The sequence below is a fragment of the Aquarana catesbeiana genome, linkage group LG05 (genome assembly GCF_042186555.1).
Source record: "Aquarana catesbeiana isolate 2022-GZ linkage group LG05, ASM4218655v1, whole genome shotgun sequence".
NCBI lineage: Eukaryota > Metazoa > Chordata > Amphibia > Anura > Ranidae > Aquarana > Aquarana catesbeiana.
Window position 1 is genome coordinate 399481181 of NC_133328.1, and position 19992 is coordinate 399501172.

Below are 19992 nucleotides of genomic sequence, written 5' to 3' on the forward strand. Positions count from 1 at the left end.
ACGCCTGCCTTTACACGCACATGAACTTTAATGGCATCCCAATCTTAGTCCGTAGGCTTCAATATTGAATTGGCCTACCTTTTGCAGCTATAACAGCTTCAACTCTCACGGGAAGGCTGTCCACAAAGTTTAGGAGTGTCAATGGGAATGTTTGACCAATCTTCCAGAAGTGCATTTGTGAGGTCAGGCACTGATAATGGACGAGAAGGCCTGGCTTGCAGTCTATGCTCTAAATCAGTGTTTCTCAACTCCAGTTCTCAAGGCGCCCCAACAGGTCATGTTTTCAGGATTTCCCTCAGATAAAACGGCTGTGGTAATTACTAAGACAGTGAAACTGATCAAATCACCCATGTAAAATAATGGAGAGCCTGAAAACATGACCTGTTGGGGTGCCTTGAGGACTGGAGTTGAGAAACACTGCTCTAATTAATCTCAAAATGTGTTCTATCGGGTTGAGGTTAGGACTCTGTGCAGGCCAGTCAAGTTCCTCCACCCCTAACTTGCTCATCCATGTCCTTATACAGTGGCATGATCTTTATACAGTACATAAATAGAAGGGATGATGGCAATTAAAAGGGTGAAAACATTAATGCATGATTTCATCACCAATTTTCTTTTTAGTATATCATTTCCACCTATGGAAATGTTTAGTTCCCTTTCTTAAAGTGTTTGTTAAGGCATCTATACAAGTCTATGCCAGCCCCTCTATTAGAGGCTGGCATACACAGTGTGCTATGTTTTAGTTAAAAACAAATGCTGTAAATACTGTATATCAGCTGTCTTCAGGCCGGTCTCATAACTCACGGCCGCTTTCCAGCTCTGATAGATGTCTTCTGTAGGAGGGGCCGTGATCTCCCTCTGACATCAGAGGGCAATCACGTGGCTGCTTGTCTTCTCTGCAGAAGACGCCCACCAGAGCTGGAAAGAGGCTGCGAGTCACATGACTGGCCTGAAGACAGCTGATATACAGTATTTACAGTGCTCGTTTTTAAATAAAACATACACAGTGTGCTATGCCAGCCTCTAATAGAGAGGCTGGCAGTGACAAAATGTATATTTTAATATTAAAATAATAGCAACAGGGTGGGGCAGGGCCGGCTCAGATACAGAAAGCAAGGGTGCTGACAAGGAGGGGGTAAGGGGGGGAGAGAGGAGAGCAGAGAGCAGGCAGCCTACCACAGAGGGAGGCATTTTGACCACGGTGGTGATCAGGGCGGAGCTGCCCTGGTTATCGAGGTCTGATTAGAGAGGGCATACAGGAAGTGGTAGGTTTAGGTTTTTTTTTTACAGTTTAGAGGGGGGCAGATTACATAGCACAAGGGCTGTGCTTTGTGTAATCTGCTTTAAGGGATCAGAATCAACATTTTTTTGGGAGGCTAACAAACGCTTTAAATGCTTTTTTTGTAGATAAATATTTCTGCTTTGTCCTCTTCTATTTCCAGATATTGACCTAAATCAAGACTTGCCCACCAAGGATTGTTTTTTCCTTGTACTTGTAAACCATGTGACCACACAATGCTCTTGAATTCCACTCTAGTATCACATCACTTTTCTATAACTGTAAATTAGAGTGCATACATTATGTTGTTACTGAAATTTGTGTTATGGTACTTTAAATAGCAATCCATCTACCTCATGCCAGATACTAACATTTCACAAAGCAGCAGGCAGTATAGTGACAAGCTAGGTGAGAAAATAATATGAAGGTTACTATAGCTAGTATGAAGCTTAACAATTTAGACCAGTGGTCTCCAAACTGCAGCCCTCTGCTTGTTTTATCCGCTCCTTGGGGCACTATTTCATCCATTGATTCCAACGAAGGGGCACAATGCCTCTCAATTACACCAACGATGAGTCACAATTCCACTCACTGACACAAAAGATGGGGCATGGTTTACTCCCACTGATGCTGACACATTTTCTACTACAGATGGCCACAGCCCGACCCCCTAAAGTCTGAAGGACAGTAAACTGGCCCTTTGTTTAGAAAGTGGAGTCAATGTGGTAACATATGAAGTAGATGAAAAATGATCAAAGACTTGACTTGCTTACCAAACACCAGTGCTGCCACATGAGATAAAATAACTCTTGTGGGATACATAACAAAATAAACATAGGAAATGTAAGACACAAACAAACATTTTAGTTATTTACCTGTCATCAACTTTGGATCGTATTCAAGGACTACAATCATATAGCGGCTATCCTTATTTAGTAATGATAATAGAACACTGGCGTAACTGTTCAAAAATACATGATAAAATGGAGTAAGTAAAAAATGCTAAATTGTAACAAAAGACAGGTAAAGCATGTGCAAAAAAAAATATTTTCTATCTGTAAACCCATCATGTGTCTGTATATATGTCTGTAGCAAAGGTCTAAATGAATGAATGCACAAATTTTATACCTTACCTTGCCTTACAGCCAATAGAGTGTGTCTTTTCTGTTGTAACTAGAACAAACAATACAACCCCCTCTTTCCTCACTGTTGGACTATTACACCACAAATTATAAGTAATGGAGCTCTGGCCTTTTTTCCTGTTCACTCTGCAGTTGCTAATTATACTAAAGAGTTATTGCAGAGCGTGGCGGCAACAAAGGGGAGTGTGACTTCTCTTTGCTCAGAGGTGTTCAATGGAAATGTTAGATACTTGAATTATATAACGCCAATATATGAAAAATGTGCTACAATAAATATATATTCTTGCCCTTAGTAACCAGGCAGCTTCCAGATCTCATTTCTGCAGGCCAGGTATGAAGATGAAACAATGATTCCAAATGGTTGCTATGGGTAGGAAGTAAATTTCTCTTCATTACACTTTTTATACACCAGCTAAAGTTTGTATATAATAGACATGTTTAAAACTAAACTTTAGGAACAAAGTAATTTAAAGCTCAACTATAGTCAAATTCCCACTGGGGAAGCGTGAATCCCCTAACAAGAACAAAGAGAGCAATAATCAATATGTGTGGGAAGAGTTGAAACCTCTGTCAGGTTTTTATGATGGTCTTTGTCCCCCATAAGGAATTTCTCTATACTTCATCTAAATTTAACAGGGATCAGACAGAACAGTAAGTAAGGGGGGATAACGCAGAGGGAAACGGACATGAATAAAACATTTGACATCTAACCCTTCTCCACCATAAACTCCAAAAAAACAAAATGTTGGTCCCTGTTTGGCTTTATAACAGAGGTAAAGTTGTGCTTTGCCTATGCTAGGCAAAACAACTTTGTCTTTACTCTCCTGATGTTCTACACTTCTATGGAGATTAGAAGAAGAAACCAGGTGTAAGCCCTAAGTTGATCTCAGTCAAAGCTTACACAAAGCTAAAGACTTTAACAGTGATGGGCCAATCACCAGGCACTTGAACCGTAACATAGGGTGTCCAAGATTCCTCCTCATGCTTGACAGACTGCCATCTGCTGTAAGAACTTTCCACATCTTTGGGTAAAGTGTTTCCCTGACCACAGCGTTGGTTTGAAAATCCACCACGGCAGTGAGAGTCTGACCTTCCAGGACAGATGCATGAGGCAGTTAAAGGACTAAGTGTGTTTGTCAGATGCAGAGAAATGTTGAGTTGCAATGGACTACAGTGAAACTGAGCATAGTCTCAAAAGAAGACTATCATCAAGCCCAAGATCCTCATGCAGGCACAAAGGCATGAGAACAGAAAGACAGAAGTTAGCACAGAGGCAGGAAGATTCTAATCAGGGCCATAGCATGTCAGGCTCAGGTACTCTGATCAGTGAGTTGGTTTCGATGACTTCTAAAGGTGATCATTAGTGATGTTAATGACATCACTAAGGGAGCAAGGGAGGAGGTGGAATCCTTTAGGTAGAGCTACAAAGGAAGGAAACTAAGGGGAAAGTAATACTGGGAGTATGCTTTAGGCCCCCTAACCAGAGGGAGGAGGCGGAGGCAGACCTCCTATCACAATTTGGATTAGCGGCAATAAGGGGAAGTGTCATAATGGGGGATATTAATTATCCAGATATAGACTGGGTGGAAGGAACTGCACATTCATCTAATGCTGCGTACACGCGATTGGATTTCTCGCCGGAAAAAGATATGATGGCTTTTCCGACGGGATTCCGCTCAAGTTTGCCTTGCATACACACAGTCACACAAAAGTTCGCCTAACTTACGACCGTCAAGAACGCGGTGACGTACAACACTACGACGACCTGAGAAAATGAAGTTCAATGCTTCCGAGCATGCGTCGAATTGTTTCCGAGCATGCGTAGGAATTTTGCGCGTCGGAATTGCCACAGACGATCGCATTTTCGGATGGGAGCTTTTTCCGACCGAAAAATTGAGAACATGCTCTCAATCTTTTGCTGGCTGGAATTCGGCCAGCAAAAGTCCGATGCAGCATACACACGGTCGCATTTTCCGACAAAAAACTCATCGGTCTTTTGCGGGTACCGAAATTCCGATCGTGTGTACGTGGCATTAGGCTCGCCAGTTCCTAAATGTCTTGCAGGACAATTTCATGGGTCAGATGGTAAATGCACCAACTAGAAACAAAGCGTTACTAGATCTACTGATTACCAACAATACAGACCTGATCACGGATGTGGAAATATGGGGCAATTTAGGAAACAGCGATCACAGGTCAATTCGTTTTAGTATATATCACACAAATAGGAGACATAAGGGGAATACAAAGACACCTAATTCCCTAAACTACGCTCCTTGCTAGAAGATAATAATTAGGATAAAATCTTAGGAACAAAGAACACGGAGGAAAAATGGGTATGCTTTAACAACATATTAAATAAGGGCATTAGCCAGTGCATCCCATTAGGAAATAAATTTAAAAGAGCTAATAAAATTCCTGGGTGGCTTAACTCCAATGTAAAAATGCATATAAAAGCAAAGGAGAAAAAAAAAACAAGGCTGAGGGATCATCATCAGCATTCCAACTGTACAAAGAATGCAACAAGAAATGTAAGGGTGCAATGAGGGTGGCTAAGATAGAACAGGAAAGGCACATAGAGGAGGAGAGTAAAAAAAATCCCAAGAAATTCCTTAAGTACATAAATAGTAAAAAAGGGAGGACAGATCATATTGGGCCCATAAAGAATAACGAAGGGAATCTGGTTACTAAGGATAGAGAGATGGCGAAGGTATTGAATTTATTCTTCTCCTCAGTCATCACAAGGGAATCAGGGGACTTCAGTAACCAAAGCTGCAATGTTTATACTCATGACATGTCACAGGAAGCACCCTCATGGCTAACAGAGGACAGAATTAGAATTAGACTTGAAAAACTTAACATCAATAAGTCACCGGTACTAGATGGCTTGTACCCGAGGGTCCTTAAGGAACTCAATCAAGTAATTGCCAGACCATTGTTCCTAATTTGTACGAACAGTCTACTGACTGGAATCGTACCAGCTGACTGGAGAAAAGCCAATGTAGCAGCAATATTCAAAAAAGGGCCAATATACATCTCTGGGAATTACAGACCAGTTAGCCTAACATCAATTGTATGCAAGCTCTTGGAGAGGATGATAAGGCACTATATACAAGATTTTAGTAATGACAACGGTATCATTAGCAGTAATCAGCATGGATTCATGAAGAATCGTTCTTGCCAAACCAATCTATTAACCTTCTATGAGGAGGTGAGCTGCAATCTAGATAAAGGAGGGCCCGTGGACGTGGTGTATCTGGATTTTGCAGAAGAATTTCATACAGTTCCCCGTAAACGTTTACTGTACAAAGTAAGGTCCATTGGCATGGACCATAGGGTGAGTACGTGGATTGAAAACTGGCTACAGGGGCGAGTTCAGAGGGTAGTGATAAATAGGGAGTACTCGGAATGGTCCGGGGTGGAAAGTGGGGTTCCCCAGGTTTCTGTCCTGGGACCAATCCTATTTAATTTATTCATAAACGACCTGGAGGATGGGATAAACAGCTCAAGCTCCATATTTGCGGATGATACTAAGCTAAGTAGGGCAATAACTTCTCCACGGGATGTGGAAACCTTGCAAGAAGATCTGCACAAATTAATGGGGTGGGCAACTACATGGCAAATGAAGTTTAATGTAGAAAAATTTAAACTAATGCATTTGGGTGGCAAAAATATGAATGCAATCTACTCACTGGGGGGAGAACCTCTGGTAGAATCTAGGATTGAAAAGGACCTAGGGGTCCTAGTAGATGACAGGCACAGCAATGGCATGCAATGCCAAGCTGCTGCAAGCAAAGCAAACAGAATATTGGCATGCATTAAAAATGGGATTAACTCCAGAGATAAAACAACAATTCTCCCACTCTACAAGACTCTGGTCCGGCCGCACCTGGAGTATGCTGTCCAGTTCTGGGCACCAGTCCTCAGGAATGATGTGCTGGAACTGGAAAAAGTCCAGAGAAGGGTAACAAAACGAATAAAGGGACTGGAGGACCTTATTTATGAGGAAAGGTTACGAGCACTGAACTTGTTCTCTCTGGAGAGGAGACGCTTGAGAGGGGATATGATTTAAATGTACAAATACTGTACTGGTGATCCCACAATAGGTATAAAAAACTTTTCCGCGAAAGGGAATTTAATAAAACACGCGGCCATTCACTAAAAATAGAAGAAAAGAGGTTTAACCTTAAACTGCGTAGAGGGTTCTTTAGTACAAGAGCGGTTAGGATGTGGAATTCTCTTCCACAGGCAGGGGTTTCAGCGGGGAACATCGATAATTTTAAAAAACTATTAGATAAGTACCTGTACGACCACAACATACGGGGATATACAATGTAATACTGACATAAAATCACACACATAGGTTGGACTTGATAGAGTTGTGTCTTTTTTCAACCTCCCCTACTATGTAACTATAAGAATCCAACTGAATCTCTGAAGAATCTGTATTGTCCGTGGGATAGGCACAATACAGGGATAGGGAAGGAATGATCCTTTAGAAAGAGATCGGCCAGGTACCCTACAATGTATATACTCTGGGAATAAAGCCGAGCTAGGACTGGGGCAAGAACTTTAGTGAAAACCAGGGTGCCATGAATAGACTTAATGAGGAGGAAAAATGGGAATATGCAAGTATGCATCCCAGATGTTTACTAAAGCCAGAAAATGCCCAGGAAGGGGGGAGACACAAATGGATCCACCCATCTTTCCTGCGAGAGAGGCAATTTTGAAAGCATGCACAATTCCAACTTGTAGCCCTGGAAATGACACTCTGGATCCAAAAATTTGAGATTTCCTGGTAGCAAAATGCCAAAAAGGCCAACAGAAACCCATCTACTCTTACAAGTGGGGATGCCCCACCACTGAGAAGAAGGCTTAAAGTCAGACTTGACTTGCTTGCAGAACCACATCTTCTGATGAAAGTTTGTTTTGACTTGGAGCTGGAGGCCTGAGAAGGATAAGAGGAATTTTTCCTAGGATCAGAAGTAGGTGGTCTACCCACAGAAGCACATACAATGGACGATTTTTCCTCTTAAGTGGGATTTTAAAGGGTGGAAGTCTCAAAAAAAGGTATAACAAAAAGTATAAAAAATTATCAGAATTTTATTGTATCAAAATTTTAAAAGAAAAACATGTGCTAGAATAGAAACAATGGATAAAAGCAACAATGGATGCCAGAATTAACAAATGATGAAAAATACAACCAGGATATACATGACAGGTCGACAGAGCTATACAAAACCCCACAAAGGCTATATCAGCAAGGAGCCAATTGACAGTGCAGGTCCAACGCGTTTCGAGGCTTTATATAAGGATTACGACCTCTTCTTCAGGGGCTAGAGGTAAGGTGTATATCATGCTATTGCAGGGTCAATACTGTATGGCATCCACCCCAGGCAAGGGGGAAGGGGAGAACGGTAAGCCACCGGGGCCCAGATCCGAATATCAGCGACGCCGCCACACAACCAGGACCGCCAGCAGATCAGGACCAGACACAGAGGGCGTCATGTCCCTCAGCTGTATTTTAAATTCTCTTTATCAAAATCTCTTTGTCAGCTATTGACGCAGGCTAGGATTATCTAAGCCTTGACTCCTCGGGCGGGTAAACAGCAACTGACAGCACCCCCCAGTGTGTAGGATATACTATTGGTGCATAATGAAGGGTTGATCCCTGTGCTGATTCACACAACAGTGTTGTCTATAGTGGCTGATAGATTTTAGATACCTCGCTCCGGGGGAAAAAATGGCAGAAGAGCGTCTATATTCAGCGGCTTGAGCATATCATAGCAGCTGCACTTTCAGTTCTGTGTCCTCCCAGGGTATGCCATTTTTTCCCCCGGAGCGAGGTATCTAAAATCTATCAGCCACTATAGACAACACTGTTGTGTGAATCAGCACAGGGATCAACCCTTCATTATGCACCAATAGTATATCCTACACACTGGGGGGTGCTGTCAGTTGCTGTTTACCCGCCCGAGGAGTCAAGGCTTAGATAATCCTAGCCTGCGTCAATAGCTGACAAAGAGATTTTGATAAAGAGAATTTAAAATACAGCTGAGGGACGTGACGCCCTCTGTGTCTGGTCCTGATCTGCTGGCGGTCCTGGTTGTGTGGCGGCGTCGCTGATATTCGGATCTGGGCCCCGGTGGCTTACCGTTCTCCCCTTCCCCCTTGCCTGGGGTGGATGCCATACAGTATTGACCCTGCAATAGCATGATATACACCTTACCTCTAGCCCCTGAAGAAGAGGTCGTAATCCTTATATAAAGCCTCGAAACGCGTTGGGCCTGCACTGTCAATTGGCTCCTTGCTGATATAGCCTTTGTGGGGTTTTGTGTAGCTCTGTCGACCTGTCATGTATATCCTGGTTGTATTTTTCATCATTTGTTAATTCTGGCATCCATTGTTGCTTTTAGCCATTGTTTCTATTCTAGCACATGTTTTTCTTTTAAAATTTTGATACAATAAAATTCTGATAATTTTTTATACTTTTTGTTATACCTTTTTTTGAGACTTCCACCCTTTAAAATCCCACTTAAGAGGAAAAATCGTCCATTGTATATGTATAAAGGGATGCGGGTTGGTTGTCTCATTCCATTAAGCTCTTGTCACCACCAGTTTCTACCCACAGAAGCACAAGCCTTCTTTTTCTGGGAAGAAACAGTGCTCCTTACTCCTGTGGTCACCTTGATGTACTTACCTAAGCAGTGATGAAACAGGCAATCTCAGTCAAAGGTCAGATGCTTTAAGTGTTTCTTGCATGGGACTTTAACTAGCATTTGAGCCAAAGCATCCTCTGCATATGGAGAGGAAGCTCATCCTGGAAATATGGCAAAGCAGTAGAGTAAGATCACACATAAAAGCTGTAGTTGGTGGTGAACTAAGGGATCTGTTCAGATGGAGCTAAAGTCCTGGACATTACTCTTAGTCCAGACAGTAAGGATCTGGCTAACTGCCATGGAAGCAACCTTAGGTTGAATGGTGGGGCCCACCAAGAAAAAATGTCCCTAAAGAGGCCCTTTAAACTTTTGTGCACTGGGTTCTTGAACACAGGAATGTCCTCTACAGGGACCAATAGCAGGGTCCTACATGAAGAGATTGCAGGGTCCTACATGAAGCTCTTGCCAATAGGATATTGCTGAACAAACTTTTTTTGGGGAACAAATTGCTTTTTAGGGAAAGGTTGGTTACTTTATAGGATGGGCTCTAAAAGTGAGTGGACTTAGCAGGTTCGGGTTTTGTAGGGACTCCATTCAAGAGCCTTGGGGTGAGCAGACTCAGGCTGCTCTAATGCTAAAGAAGAGCAGAGAGTGTCAATAAGGGTAGATATTGTACTGTATCTTTAAAGTGATAATAAACCCTCAGTTTTTTTTAAACACTTTCAGCAACTGATGCAATTACTTACTGGGTATATAGCTTTTTATCTTTCAACCCTTGCCTATGTTCCAGTTTAAGCTGGTGCCATGACCGCCAAAGTTTACTATTTTAGGGTGACTTTTTTTTTCTTGCAGTAATCTATGAAGTTACCCTTGCATGCAGGGACTAGAGTTGTGTCTTCCTACACTGTGTGCATCAACAAAAATGCACAGCTCTAGGATTGCTAAACACTCCCCTGCCCCTCTCTCCTCCCGCTCCCCTTCTCCAAGCTAACATACTGGCTGTAGATTTCACTGTCAAGTCTTTCCTGTGAAAACTGGAAGTTCAGGGAAGCAGCACAGAGAGCAAGAAATTGTAAACTACAAGTGATGAGTAAGAGTTTTAACATATAGTTTACTGGAGAATGCTCATTTTACTGTACTCCATGTGTTAAGCTACTAAAATGCTAAGGGTTTAATACTACTTTATTCTTGGATGGAATATCAGAAAAGGCGACTCATCCTGATCAGATTCCTCAGAAGGAAAGGGAGGATTTCACTTGTTTACCTCCTCTTCAAGCAGTTTAACTGCAGCAAAGGCTAAGTCAGAGCCCGAACCAAGAGGGGAGACTGAAATGGCTTGTTACTCCTGTTACCTACAGCCCCTATAAAGACTGAAATTCTGCCCATGACATCAAACGCTACAGCAGAAAATTCCTCCTTACAGTTGCCAGGAGTTCTGGTGGGGGGACTAAACAGATGTCCTGTATGTGTGAGGCCAAAGGGGTAAGTTCTTTCAGTAGAAAGAAGTCCATCACCTAAGGACTACTGTTGTAGTTATTACACTGTGAAATTTTACAGTGAAGAAAATAAATGTTGGTTACATGGTATGCATTAAAAAGTTACTAAGGATCAGTGAAGCTAACCATACACTGATATAAGCCGAACAAAAAAAAAACAAAAAACACGTGCAAATCTTTCCATCCATGCTGTACAGCACGGACGCTGAGTGAACACTGAAGCTAGTGTATACTGACTTTCTCCCTGATGGCTGTAAAAATACCAAAACAGCAGGTGCAACTGATTGGATGCAGCCTCTGCTCAGCCAAATATTTTCTAGCAGGCTCCTCGAATGATCTTCTTTTGTTGAACCAGTGCCAGCAAGACCACCTGCTGTGGAAATTCACACAGTGTATGGCAAGGTTTAAGAGGTATTAAAACCAAAACCAAAAATGTATTAAATTGCAGCTTACCAATTCTTAGATTCATTATTTTTCATTTTTTTAAGCTTTTTATTTTGGTAAAATATAAAAGATGGTGTTATGCCAAGTAAATAATTACCTAACATGTCACACTTTAAAATGCACGATTGTGGAATAGAGACAAACTATGGTATTTAAAAATCTCCACAGGCGACGCTTTAACCACTTCAGCCCCGGAAGGTTTTACCCTCTTCCTGACCAGAGCACTTTTTACAATTCGGCACTGCGTCGCTTTAACTGCTAATTGCGCGGTCATGCAATGCTGTACCCAAACGAAATTTGCGTCCTTTTCTTCCCACAAATAGAGCTTTCTTTTGATAGTATTTGATCACCTCTGCCGTTTTTATTTTTTGCGCTATACACGGAAAAAGACCGAAAATTTTGAAAAAAAATGATATTTTCTACTTTTTGTTCTAAAAAAAATCCAATAAACTCAATTTTAGTCATACATTTAGGCCAAAATGTATTCGGCCACATGTCTTTGGTAAAAAAAATGTCAATAAGTGTATATTTATTGGTTTGCGCAAAAGTTATAGCGTCTACAAACTAGGGTACATTTTCTGGAATTTACACAGCCTTTAATTTATGACTGCCTATGTCGTTTCTTGAGGTGCTAAAATGGCAGGGCAGTACAAAACCCCCACAAATGACCCCATTTTGGAAAGTAGACACCCCAAGGAATTTGCTGAGAGGCATGTTGAGCCCATTGAATATTCATTTTTTTTGTCCCAAGTGATTGAACAATGACAAAAAAAAAAAAAAAAAAAGAAAATTACAAAAAGTTGTCACTAAATGATATATTGCTCACACAGGCCATGGGCATATGTGGAATTGCACCCCAAAATACATTTAGCTGCTTCTCCTGAGTATGGGGATACCACATGTGTGGGACTTTTTGGGAGCCTAGCCGCGTACGGGGCCCCGAAAACCAATCACTGCCTTCAGGATTTCTAAGGGCGTACATTTTTGATTTTACTCCTCACTACCTATCACAGTTTTGAAGGCCATAAAATGCCCAGATGACATAAAACCCCCCCAAATGACCCCATTTTGGAAAGTAGACACCCCAAGCTATTTGCTTTGAGGCATGTTGAGTCCATGGAATGTTTTATATTTTGACACAAGTTGCAGGAAAGTGACAAATTTTTTTTTTTTTTTTTTGCACAAAGTTGTCACTAAATGATATATTGCTCACACAGGCCATGGGCATATGTGGAATTGCACCCCAAAATACATTTAGCTGCTTCTCCTGAGTATGGGGATACCACATGTGTGGGACTTTTTGGGAGCCTAGCCGCGTACGGGACCCCGAAAACCAATCACTGCCTTCAGGATTTCTAAGGGCGTACATTTTTGATTTTACTCCTCACTGCCTATCACAGTTTCGGAGGCCATGGAATGCCCAGGTGGCACAAACCCCCCCCAAATGACCCCATTTTGGAAAGTAGACACCCCAAGCTATTTGCTGAGAGGCATGGTGAGTATTTTGCAGCTCTCATTTGTTTTTGAAAATAAAGAAAGACGAGAAAAAAAATTTTTTTTTTTTCTTTTTTCAATTTTCAAAACTTTGTGACAAAAAGTGAGGTCTGCAAAATACTCACTATACCTCTCATCAAATAGCTTGGGGTGTCTACTTTCCAAAATGGGGTCATTTGGGGGGTTTTTTTGCCACCTGGGCATTCCATGGCCTCCGAAACTGTGATAGGCAGTGAAGAGTGAAATCAAAAATTTACGGCCTTAGAAAGCCTGAAGGCGGTGCTTGGTTTTCGGGGTCCCGTACGCGGCTAGGCTCCCAAAAAGTCTCACACATGTGGTATCCCCATACTCAGGAGAAGCAGCAGAATGTATTTTGGGGTGTAATTTCACATATTCCCATGGCATGTTTGAGCAATATATCATTTAGTGACAACTTTGCGCAAAAAAAAATAAAAAAAATAAAAAATTGTCTCTTTCCCGCAACTTGTGTCACAATATAAATTATTCCATGGACTCAACATGACTCTCAGCAAATAGCTTGGGGTGTCTACTTTCCAAAATGGGGTCATTTGGGGGGGTTTTGAACTGTCCTGGCATTTTATGCACAACATCTAGAAGCTTATGTCACACATCACCCACACTTCTAACCACTTGAAGACAAAGCCCTTTCTGACACTTATTGTTTACATAAAAAAATAATTTTTTTTTGCAAGAAAATTACTTTGAACCCCCAAACATTATATATTTTTTTTAAAGCAAATGCCCTACAGATTAAAATGGTGGGTGTTTCATTTTTTTTTTTCACACAGTATTTGCGCAGCGATTTTTCAAACGCATTTTTTGGGGAAAAAACACACTTATTTACATTTTAATGCACTAAAACACACTATATTGCCCAAATGTTTGATGAAATAAAAAAGATGATCTTAGGCCGAGTACATGGATACCAAACATGACATGCTTTAAAATTGCGCACAAACGTGCAGTGGCGACAAACTAAATACATTTTTAAAAGCCTTTAAAAGCCTTTACAGGTTACCACTTTAGATTTACAGAGGAGGTCTACTGCTAAACTTACTGCCCTCGATCTGACCTTCGCGGCGATACCTCACATGCATGGTGCAATTGCTGTTTACATTTGACGCCAGACCGACGCTTGCGTTCGCCTTAGCGCGAGAGCAGGGGGGACAGGGGTGCTTTTTTTTTTTTTTTTTTTTCTTTATTATTATTATTTTTTTATCTTATTTTTAAACTGTTCCTTTCATTTTTTTTTTTTTTAATCATTTTTATTGTTATCTCAGGGAATGTAAATATCCCCTATCATAGCAATAGGTAGTGACAGGTACTCTTTTTTGCAAAAATTGGGGTCTATTAGACCCTAGATTTCTCCTCTGCCCTCAAAGCATCTGACCACACCAAGATCGGTGTGATAAAATGCTTTCCCAATTTCCCAATGGCGCTGTTTACATCCGGCGAAATCTAAGTCTTAAAATGCTCGTAGCTTCCGGTTTCTTAGGCCATAGAGATGTTTGGAGCCACTCTGGTCTCTGATCAGCTCTATGGTCAGCTGGCTGAATCACCGGCTGCATTTTCAGGTTCCCTGTTGAGACAGGAGAGCCAGAGAAAAACACGGAAGACGTTGGGGGGGGAGGGGCATTCCCTCCCACTGCTTGTAAAAGCAGTCTAGAGGCTAATTAGCCGCTAGGATTGCTTTTACATGAAAGCCGACCGCTGGCTGAAAAGAATGATACCAAGATGATACCTAAAACTGCAGGCATCATTCTGGTATAACCACTCAAAGTCGTGAATGGCGTACCTGAAGACAAAAAAATGGTTAACAATAAAGCACAGTAAACGGTAAGGTATAAAAAATTGCATACCTGAAAAGCAAACATGATAAAACATAATAACAATAAAACATTGCAGAATAGAATACAGTAAAAAAGAGCAGAACAATAGAGAGAGAATAGAGAGAGAGAGAACAATAAAACGACAACTATTTTTTTTTATTTTATATTTTTGTATGTGTTTTTTTTTTTTTTTTTTTTTTACACTTTTTTTTGTAACTAACTTTTATAACTGTAACCGGTTCCAGGTTCGGGTCTCTCAAAATGCGATGGCATCTTGGGAGACCCTGTGAAAGTGTGCCTAGTCTGTGCAATGCTGTACCCTACGCTAATACTCAACTAGTAAATGGTAGCGTTCAAAACATTCACCAATGCAAAGACCAGGATTGTCAGGACAGGAGGGACAATAATAGCGGGTGTCACGCCTATATCCGCGCTTGCTGCAGACACGACATCTTTTTTGGGGGGGTTCGTTGGGTAGGGGTACTCGGGAGGACATAAAGAAAATGCCTCTCATGCAGCCGACTGCATTTGGTTGGGGATGTGAATGGGGGAAGTACGGGCGCTGCAGAAGCGGTGGGTTCCCAATTAGGATTGGCGAATGCAGCAGGAAGGGCACTATGGGCACGACGGGCCTGTGTTTGTCTTCTTGGTGGCAGCGGGACACTACTTGTGCTTGCCACCTCACCAGCTTGAACTGCACTTATGGGACTCGCCACGTCACCAAGTGTTACTGCAGTGCTGGTTTGACTACGACCTGGGTGTACTAGGCCGCTGGTGCTTGCCAGTTCACCAAAACGCTACCAAAAAAACTGTTAGCGATCGCAAGGATCAGGCTTGACTCTGCGAACGCTGCAGTTATGCGTTTAGTGTTTTGTAAGTGTCAGTGATCGATCGATACTGCACTTGGGTGGGCTGGGCTGGGCCGGGCGGAGGGGCAAAACGCAGGTGCTAGCAGGTATCTGGGCTGATCCCGCTAACACTGCGTTTGTGGGAACCCTAAACTGCTGGGGACGCCAGTATAGATCTGATCGGATCAGATATTGATCCGATCAGATACTATACCACTAAGGGAGGCGTATGCTGCGTGCGTGGGTGTTAGCGGTACTGGCGCTAACCTGACACTGCTTGGGGCTGGTGCTTGCCAGTTCACCAAAACACTACCAAAAAAACTGTTAGCGATCGCAGGGATCAGGCCTGACTATGCGAACGCTGCAGTTATGCGTTTAGTGTTTTGTAAGTGACAGTGATCGATCGATACTGCACTTGGGTGGGCCGGGCAGAGGGGCAAAACGCAGGTGCTAGCGGGTATCTGGGCTGATCCCGCTAACACTGCGTTTTTGGGAACCCTAAACTGCTGGGGACGCTAGTATAGATCTGATCGGATCAGATATTGATCCGTACAGATACTATACCACTAAGGGAGGCGTATGCTGCGTGCGTGGGTGTTAGCGGTACTGGCGCTAATCTGACGCTGCCTGGGGCGACGCATATCACCGCCGGGCGATCAGGGGGCTAAACTTTTATTCGGTAATAAACGGCGGGTGCCCTGACACTATAAAAAATAAACGAACTAACCAGCGTCACTCGTAACAGTTATACGGTGATCAGTGGTGAAAGGGTTAACTAGGGGGCAATCAAGGGGTTAAAACATTTATTAGGTAGTATATGGGGGTCCCTGTCGCTATAAAACGCTGACGGCGAACCTAAATATTTACCTCACTAACTAGCGTCACCAGCGACACTAATACAGCGATCAGAAAAATGATCGCTTAGTGACACTGGTGACAGGGGGTGATCAAGGGGTTAAAACTTTATTAGGGGGGGTTAGGGGGGTATCCTAGACCTAAAGGGGGGTAACACTCACTGCCCTAACACTGTAACTGTCACAAACTGACACTATGCAGTAATCAGAAAAAAAAAAAAAAAAAAATACTGCTAATGTCAGTTTGTGACAGGGGGGGGGTGATTGGGGGGGGATCGGGGGGCGATCGGGGGGGGATCGGGGGTGTAAGGTATGCCTGGCATGTTCTACTGTGTGTGTTTGTGTTGTGTGCACTTACATGTCTTCTCTCCTCGGCGCTGGACGGAAACTGCCAGACCGAGGAGAGATGACATCACATCCTCTGCCTGTGTGAAACTACACACAGGCAGAGGAGGATTCCCATTGGCTGGGAGCGATCGCGAGGGGGGGGCCACGATCGGATGGTCTCCCCCTCGCCTCCCGACGCTCCCAGTCAGATGCCGACCGCCGCTGGCACCGGGGGGGGGTCCGATCGGACCCCCCGCCCGCGGGAGGCAGATCACGTATATATACGTGATTCTGCCTGCCCGTGCCATTCTGCCGACGTATATCTACGTTAGGCGGTCGGCAAGTGGTTAAAAGCCTTCACAAGTTACCACCTTGGAGTTACAGAGGAGGTCTGGTGCTAGAATTAATGTTCTCGCACTGATGTTTGTGGCAATATCTCACATGTGTGCTGCGTTTGCCGTTTACTTATGCGTGTGGGACCAACGTTTTTGTTCACCTTTGCGCGCAACCCCGGGGGTGGCGGGGTGACGCTTTAAAATTTTTTATTTTAATATTTAGTTTTGCCTCAAATATAGCCACTTGAAGTCAATCATGTACATGTACAGGGGGTCCCCGACTTACGAACGCAATAAGGACTGTAGGTTTGTTTGTAATTGAAATCTGTTCGTAAGTCGGAACACCGCTTGTAAGTGTAACTTCCGCCTGTGCAGGGATGTGAGATGTTCCCGCTTCCGCCTGTGCAGGAATGTGGCATGTTCCAGGCACTTCTGGGGCTCTTCTGACCATGCAGCACATGAAGTACTGCAGTGTGGAATGTGGCAAGATAGCTGCTCGGAGGTATCCAGGACGATTGAGGGAGCACAAGCAGCCAGCATTGAGACCCATTTGTAAGTAAGAGTCGTTCGTAAGTCGGGCGTTCGTAAGTTGGGGACCCCATGTACATGATTTGGTGGCAAGTGGTTAACAGACCAAGCTGTCCAGACAAAGTAGCAGTTAGGGGGTTGGGATAACCATTTAAAACTGACAGGGGTGCTTGCAATGCTTAGCTTTTATTCACTTATGTAAAACCTTTATTCCAAAAGGAAAAAAAAATGTTTGATGTAACTGTTAAAAAAGTGTTAGCTCAGGTTCAGCTTCAATTTCTTTGTCAAGTCCATCTAAATCTGCTAGTCTAACACTACCCTCACCCTAGACTGACAGTGCTGCTGTCCAAAGGTGTCCGCTTTACTACTTTGTCCAGAATGCAGACACCCCAAGACAGGAAGTGTGTTAAAGGGCAGATCACCAGGTGAAATAGGGAAAAAAAAGCCTAAAAAAGGCTTAGCCATCACATCTAAGGATTGGTAAGCTGCAACATATTGCATTTTTTGTTTTTTGGGTTTAAAGCTAGGTTTCCACTATTGCGGCCCCAAAGTCGCGCAGTTTACAGTGAGACTTTGCAATGCAATTTTTGATGCAAGGTAATGTAATGTAATGCGACTCGTGAGAAACATGGGAGAACAAGTAGTACAAAAAAAACTTTTTTTGAAGTCGCTGCGACTTGAGGAACCATTGAAATACATGGATTTTGACTTGTCATGCGACTTCACATGTGTCAAGTCGCACAACAACTCGCAGTAGTGGAAACAGAGCCTAATACCACTTAGTAACTAAAAAATTAATCAAAAATGACCAGTAAGTAATGTGACTTGAGTACCTACTGTAGAAGAAATTACACTAATTTCATGAAGAAAAAGAATGAGAAATACAATTTTATATAACATTTATAATTCTAACTATTACAGACCGTTCCCTGTCACATGGGTTAACAGCAACCAGTGCCCCTCTGTCCCATACTCCATCAACCCGTCCAATGATTGAGCTGAAAAACACACAAAAAAAAAATCATAGTAATCCAGTTAGATGAGTTTTAGAATTACGGTTTCTTGCTGTGTATTACATGATACTGTTGCACCACTATGTAAACAGGGCAAAAACTGATGATTGTATTTCTTTTTGGCAGTAAAAACAGTTCTTTGCCCATTTGTCCCTATCTTAACAGCCAGCTCAGGAACGCAGACAGACTACGCCAGCATGGATCTGCTTCTGTGCTTGGCTTGGTCAAATTGAAAGAGGAGTAAAGAGGACCTGGCATCCATTCCCTGATTTCCTTCCTTTCAACGATGAATAAAGTTGAAAGTGACGAGGATTTAGTTACTTCTGGTTTCAGAACGGTCTTTCCCTGATTTGAACCATTGCTTTGGAGGGCTGGAGAGACACCAGGGGTCTCCACAAAAAGTATCTGTCATTTGCCTAAAGCTATCACAAAAATAAATAAATGTAAAGCACCACTGTCCCACCTATGCTCACATGCAAACGCAAACGTGCGCATAGGTCTGGCAAGCATATGTACAGTGCATCCGGGGAGTATTCACAGCACTTCACTTTTTCCACATTTTGCTATGTTACAGCCTTATTCCAAAATGGATTAAATATATTATTTTCCTCACAATTCTACAAACAATACCTCACAATAACAACGTGAAAGAAGTTTGCTTGAAATCTTTGCAAATTTATTAAAAATAAAAAACAAAAAAAAAATCACATGTACATAAGTATTCAAAGCCTTTGCTCAATACTTTGTTGAAGCACCTTTGGCATCAATTACAGCCTCAAGTATTTTTGAGTATGTTGCTACAAGCTTGGCACACCTATTTTTGGGCAGTTTCTCCCAATCTTCCTTGCAGGACCTCTTAAGCTTCATCAGGTTGGATGGGGAGCATCGGTGCACAGCCATTTCCAGATATCTCCAGAGATGTTCAATCGGGTTCAGGTCTGGGCTCTGGTTGGGCCATGCAAGGAAATTCACAGAGTTGTCTCGTAGCCACTCCTTTGTTATCTTGGCTGTGTGCTTAGGGTCGTTGTCCTCTAGGGAGATGAACCTCCGCCCCAGTCTGAGGACCAGAGCACTCTGGAGCAGGTTTTCATCAAGGATGTCTCTGTACATTGCTGCATTCATCATTCCCATGATCATGACTAGTATCCCAGTTCCTGCCGCTGAAAAACATCCCTACAGCAATGTGCTACCACCACCATGCTTTACTGCAGGGCTGGTATTGGCCTGTGATGAGTGGTACCTGGTTTCCTCCAGACATGACGCTTGCCATTCAGGCTAAAAAGTTCAATCTTTGTTTCATCAGACCAGAGAATTTTGTTTCTCATGGTCTGAGAGTCCTTCAGGTGCCCTTTGGCAAACTCCAGGCGGGCTGTCATGTGCCTTTTACTGAAGAGCGGCTTTCATCTGGCCACTCTACCATACAGGCCTGAGTGGTGGAGTGCTGCAGAGATGGTTGTTCTTCTGGAAGGTTCTCCTCTCTCCACAGAGAAACGCTGGAGCTCTGTCAGAGTGACCATCGGGTTCTTGGTCACCTCCCTGACTAAGGCCCTTCTCCCCTGATCGTTCAGTTTGGCCGAGTGGCCCACTCTAGGAAGAGTCCTAGTGGTTCCAAACTTCTTCCATTTATGACTTAGTTTGTGCTCTGACATGCACTGTTAACTGTGGAAACTTACATAGACAGGTATGTGCCTTTCCAAATCATGTCCAGTCAACTGAATTTACC

General features: G+C 42.9%; 1 protein-coding gene across 3 annotated transcripts in view; it reads right to left on the reverse strand.

Moving 5' to 3' along the window:
- The window catches only part of TPMT (thiopurine S-methyltransferase), a 60106-nt gene that overhangs the window by 2826 nt on the left and 37288 nt on the right, over nt 1-19992 (reverse strand). For all 3 annotated transcript variants that reach the window (XM_073631133.1, XM_073631132.1, XM_073631134.1), the window contains exons 6-7: nt 18180-18254; nt 2155-2240 (exon numbers count right to left, since the gene is read on the reverse strand). In XM_073631133.1, the coding sequence (XP_073487234.1) occupies nt 2155-2240; nt 18180-18254 (161 nt within the window). The remainder of the gene's footprint in view (nt 1-2154; nt 2241-18179; nt 18255-19992) is intronic.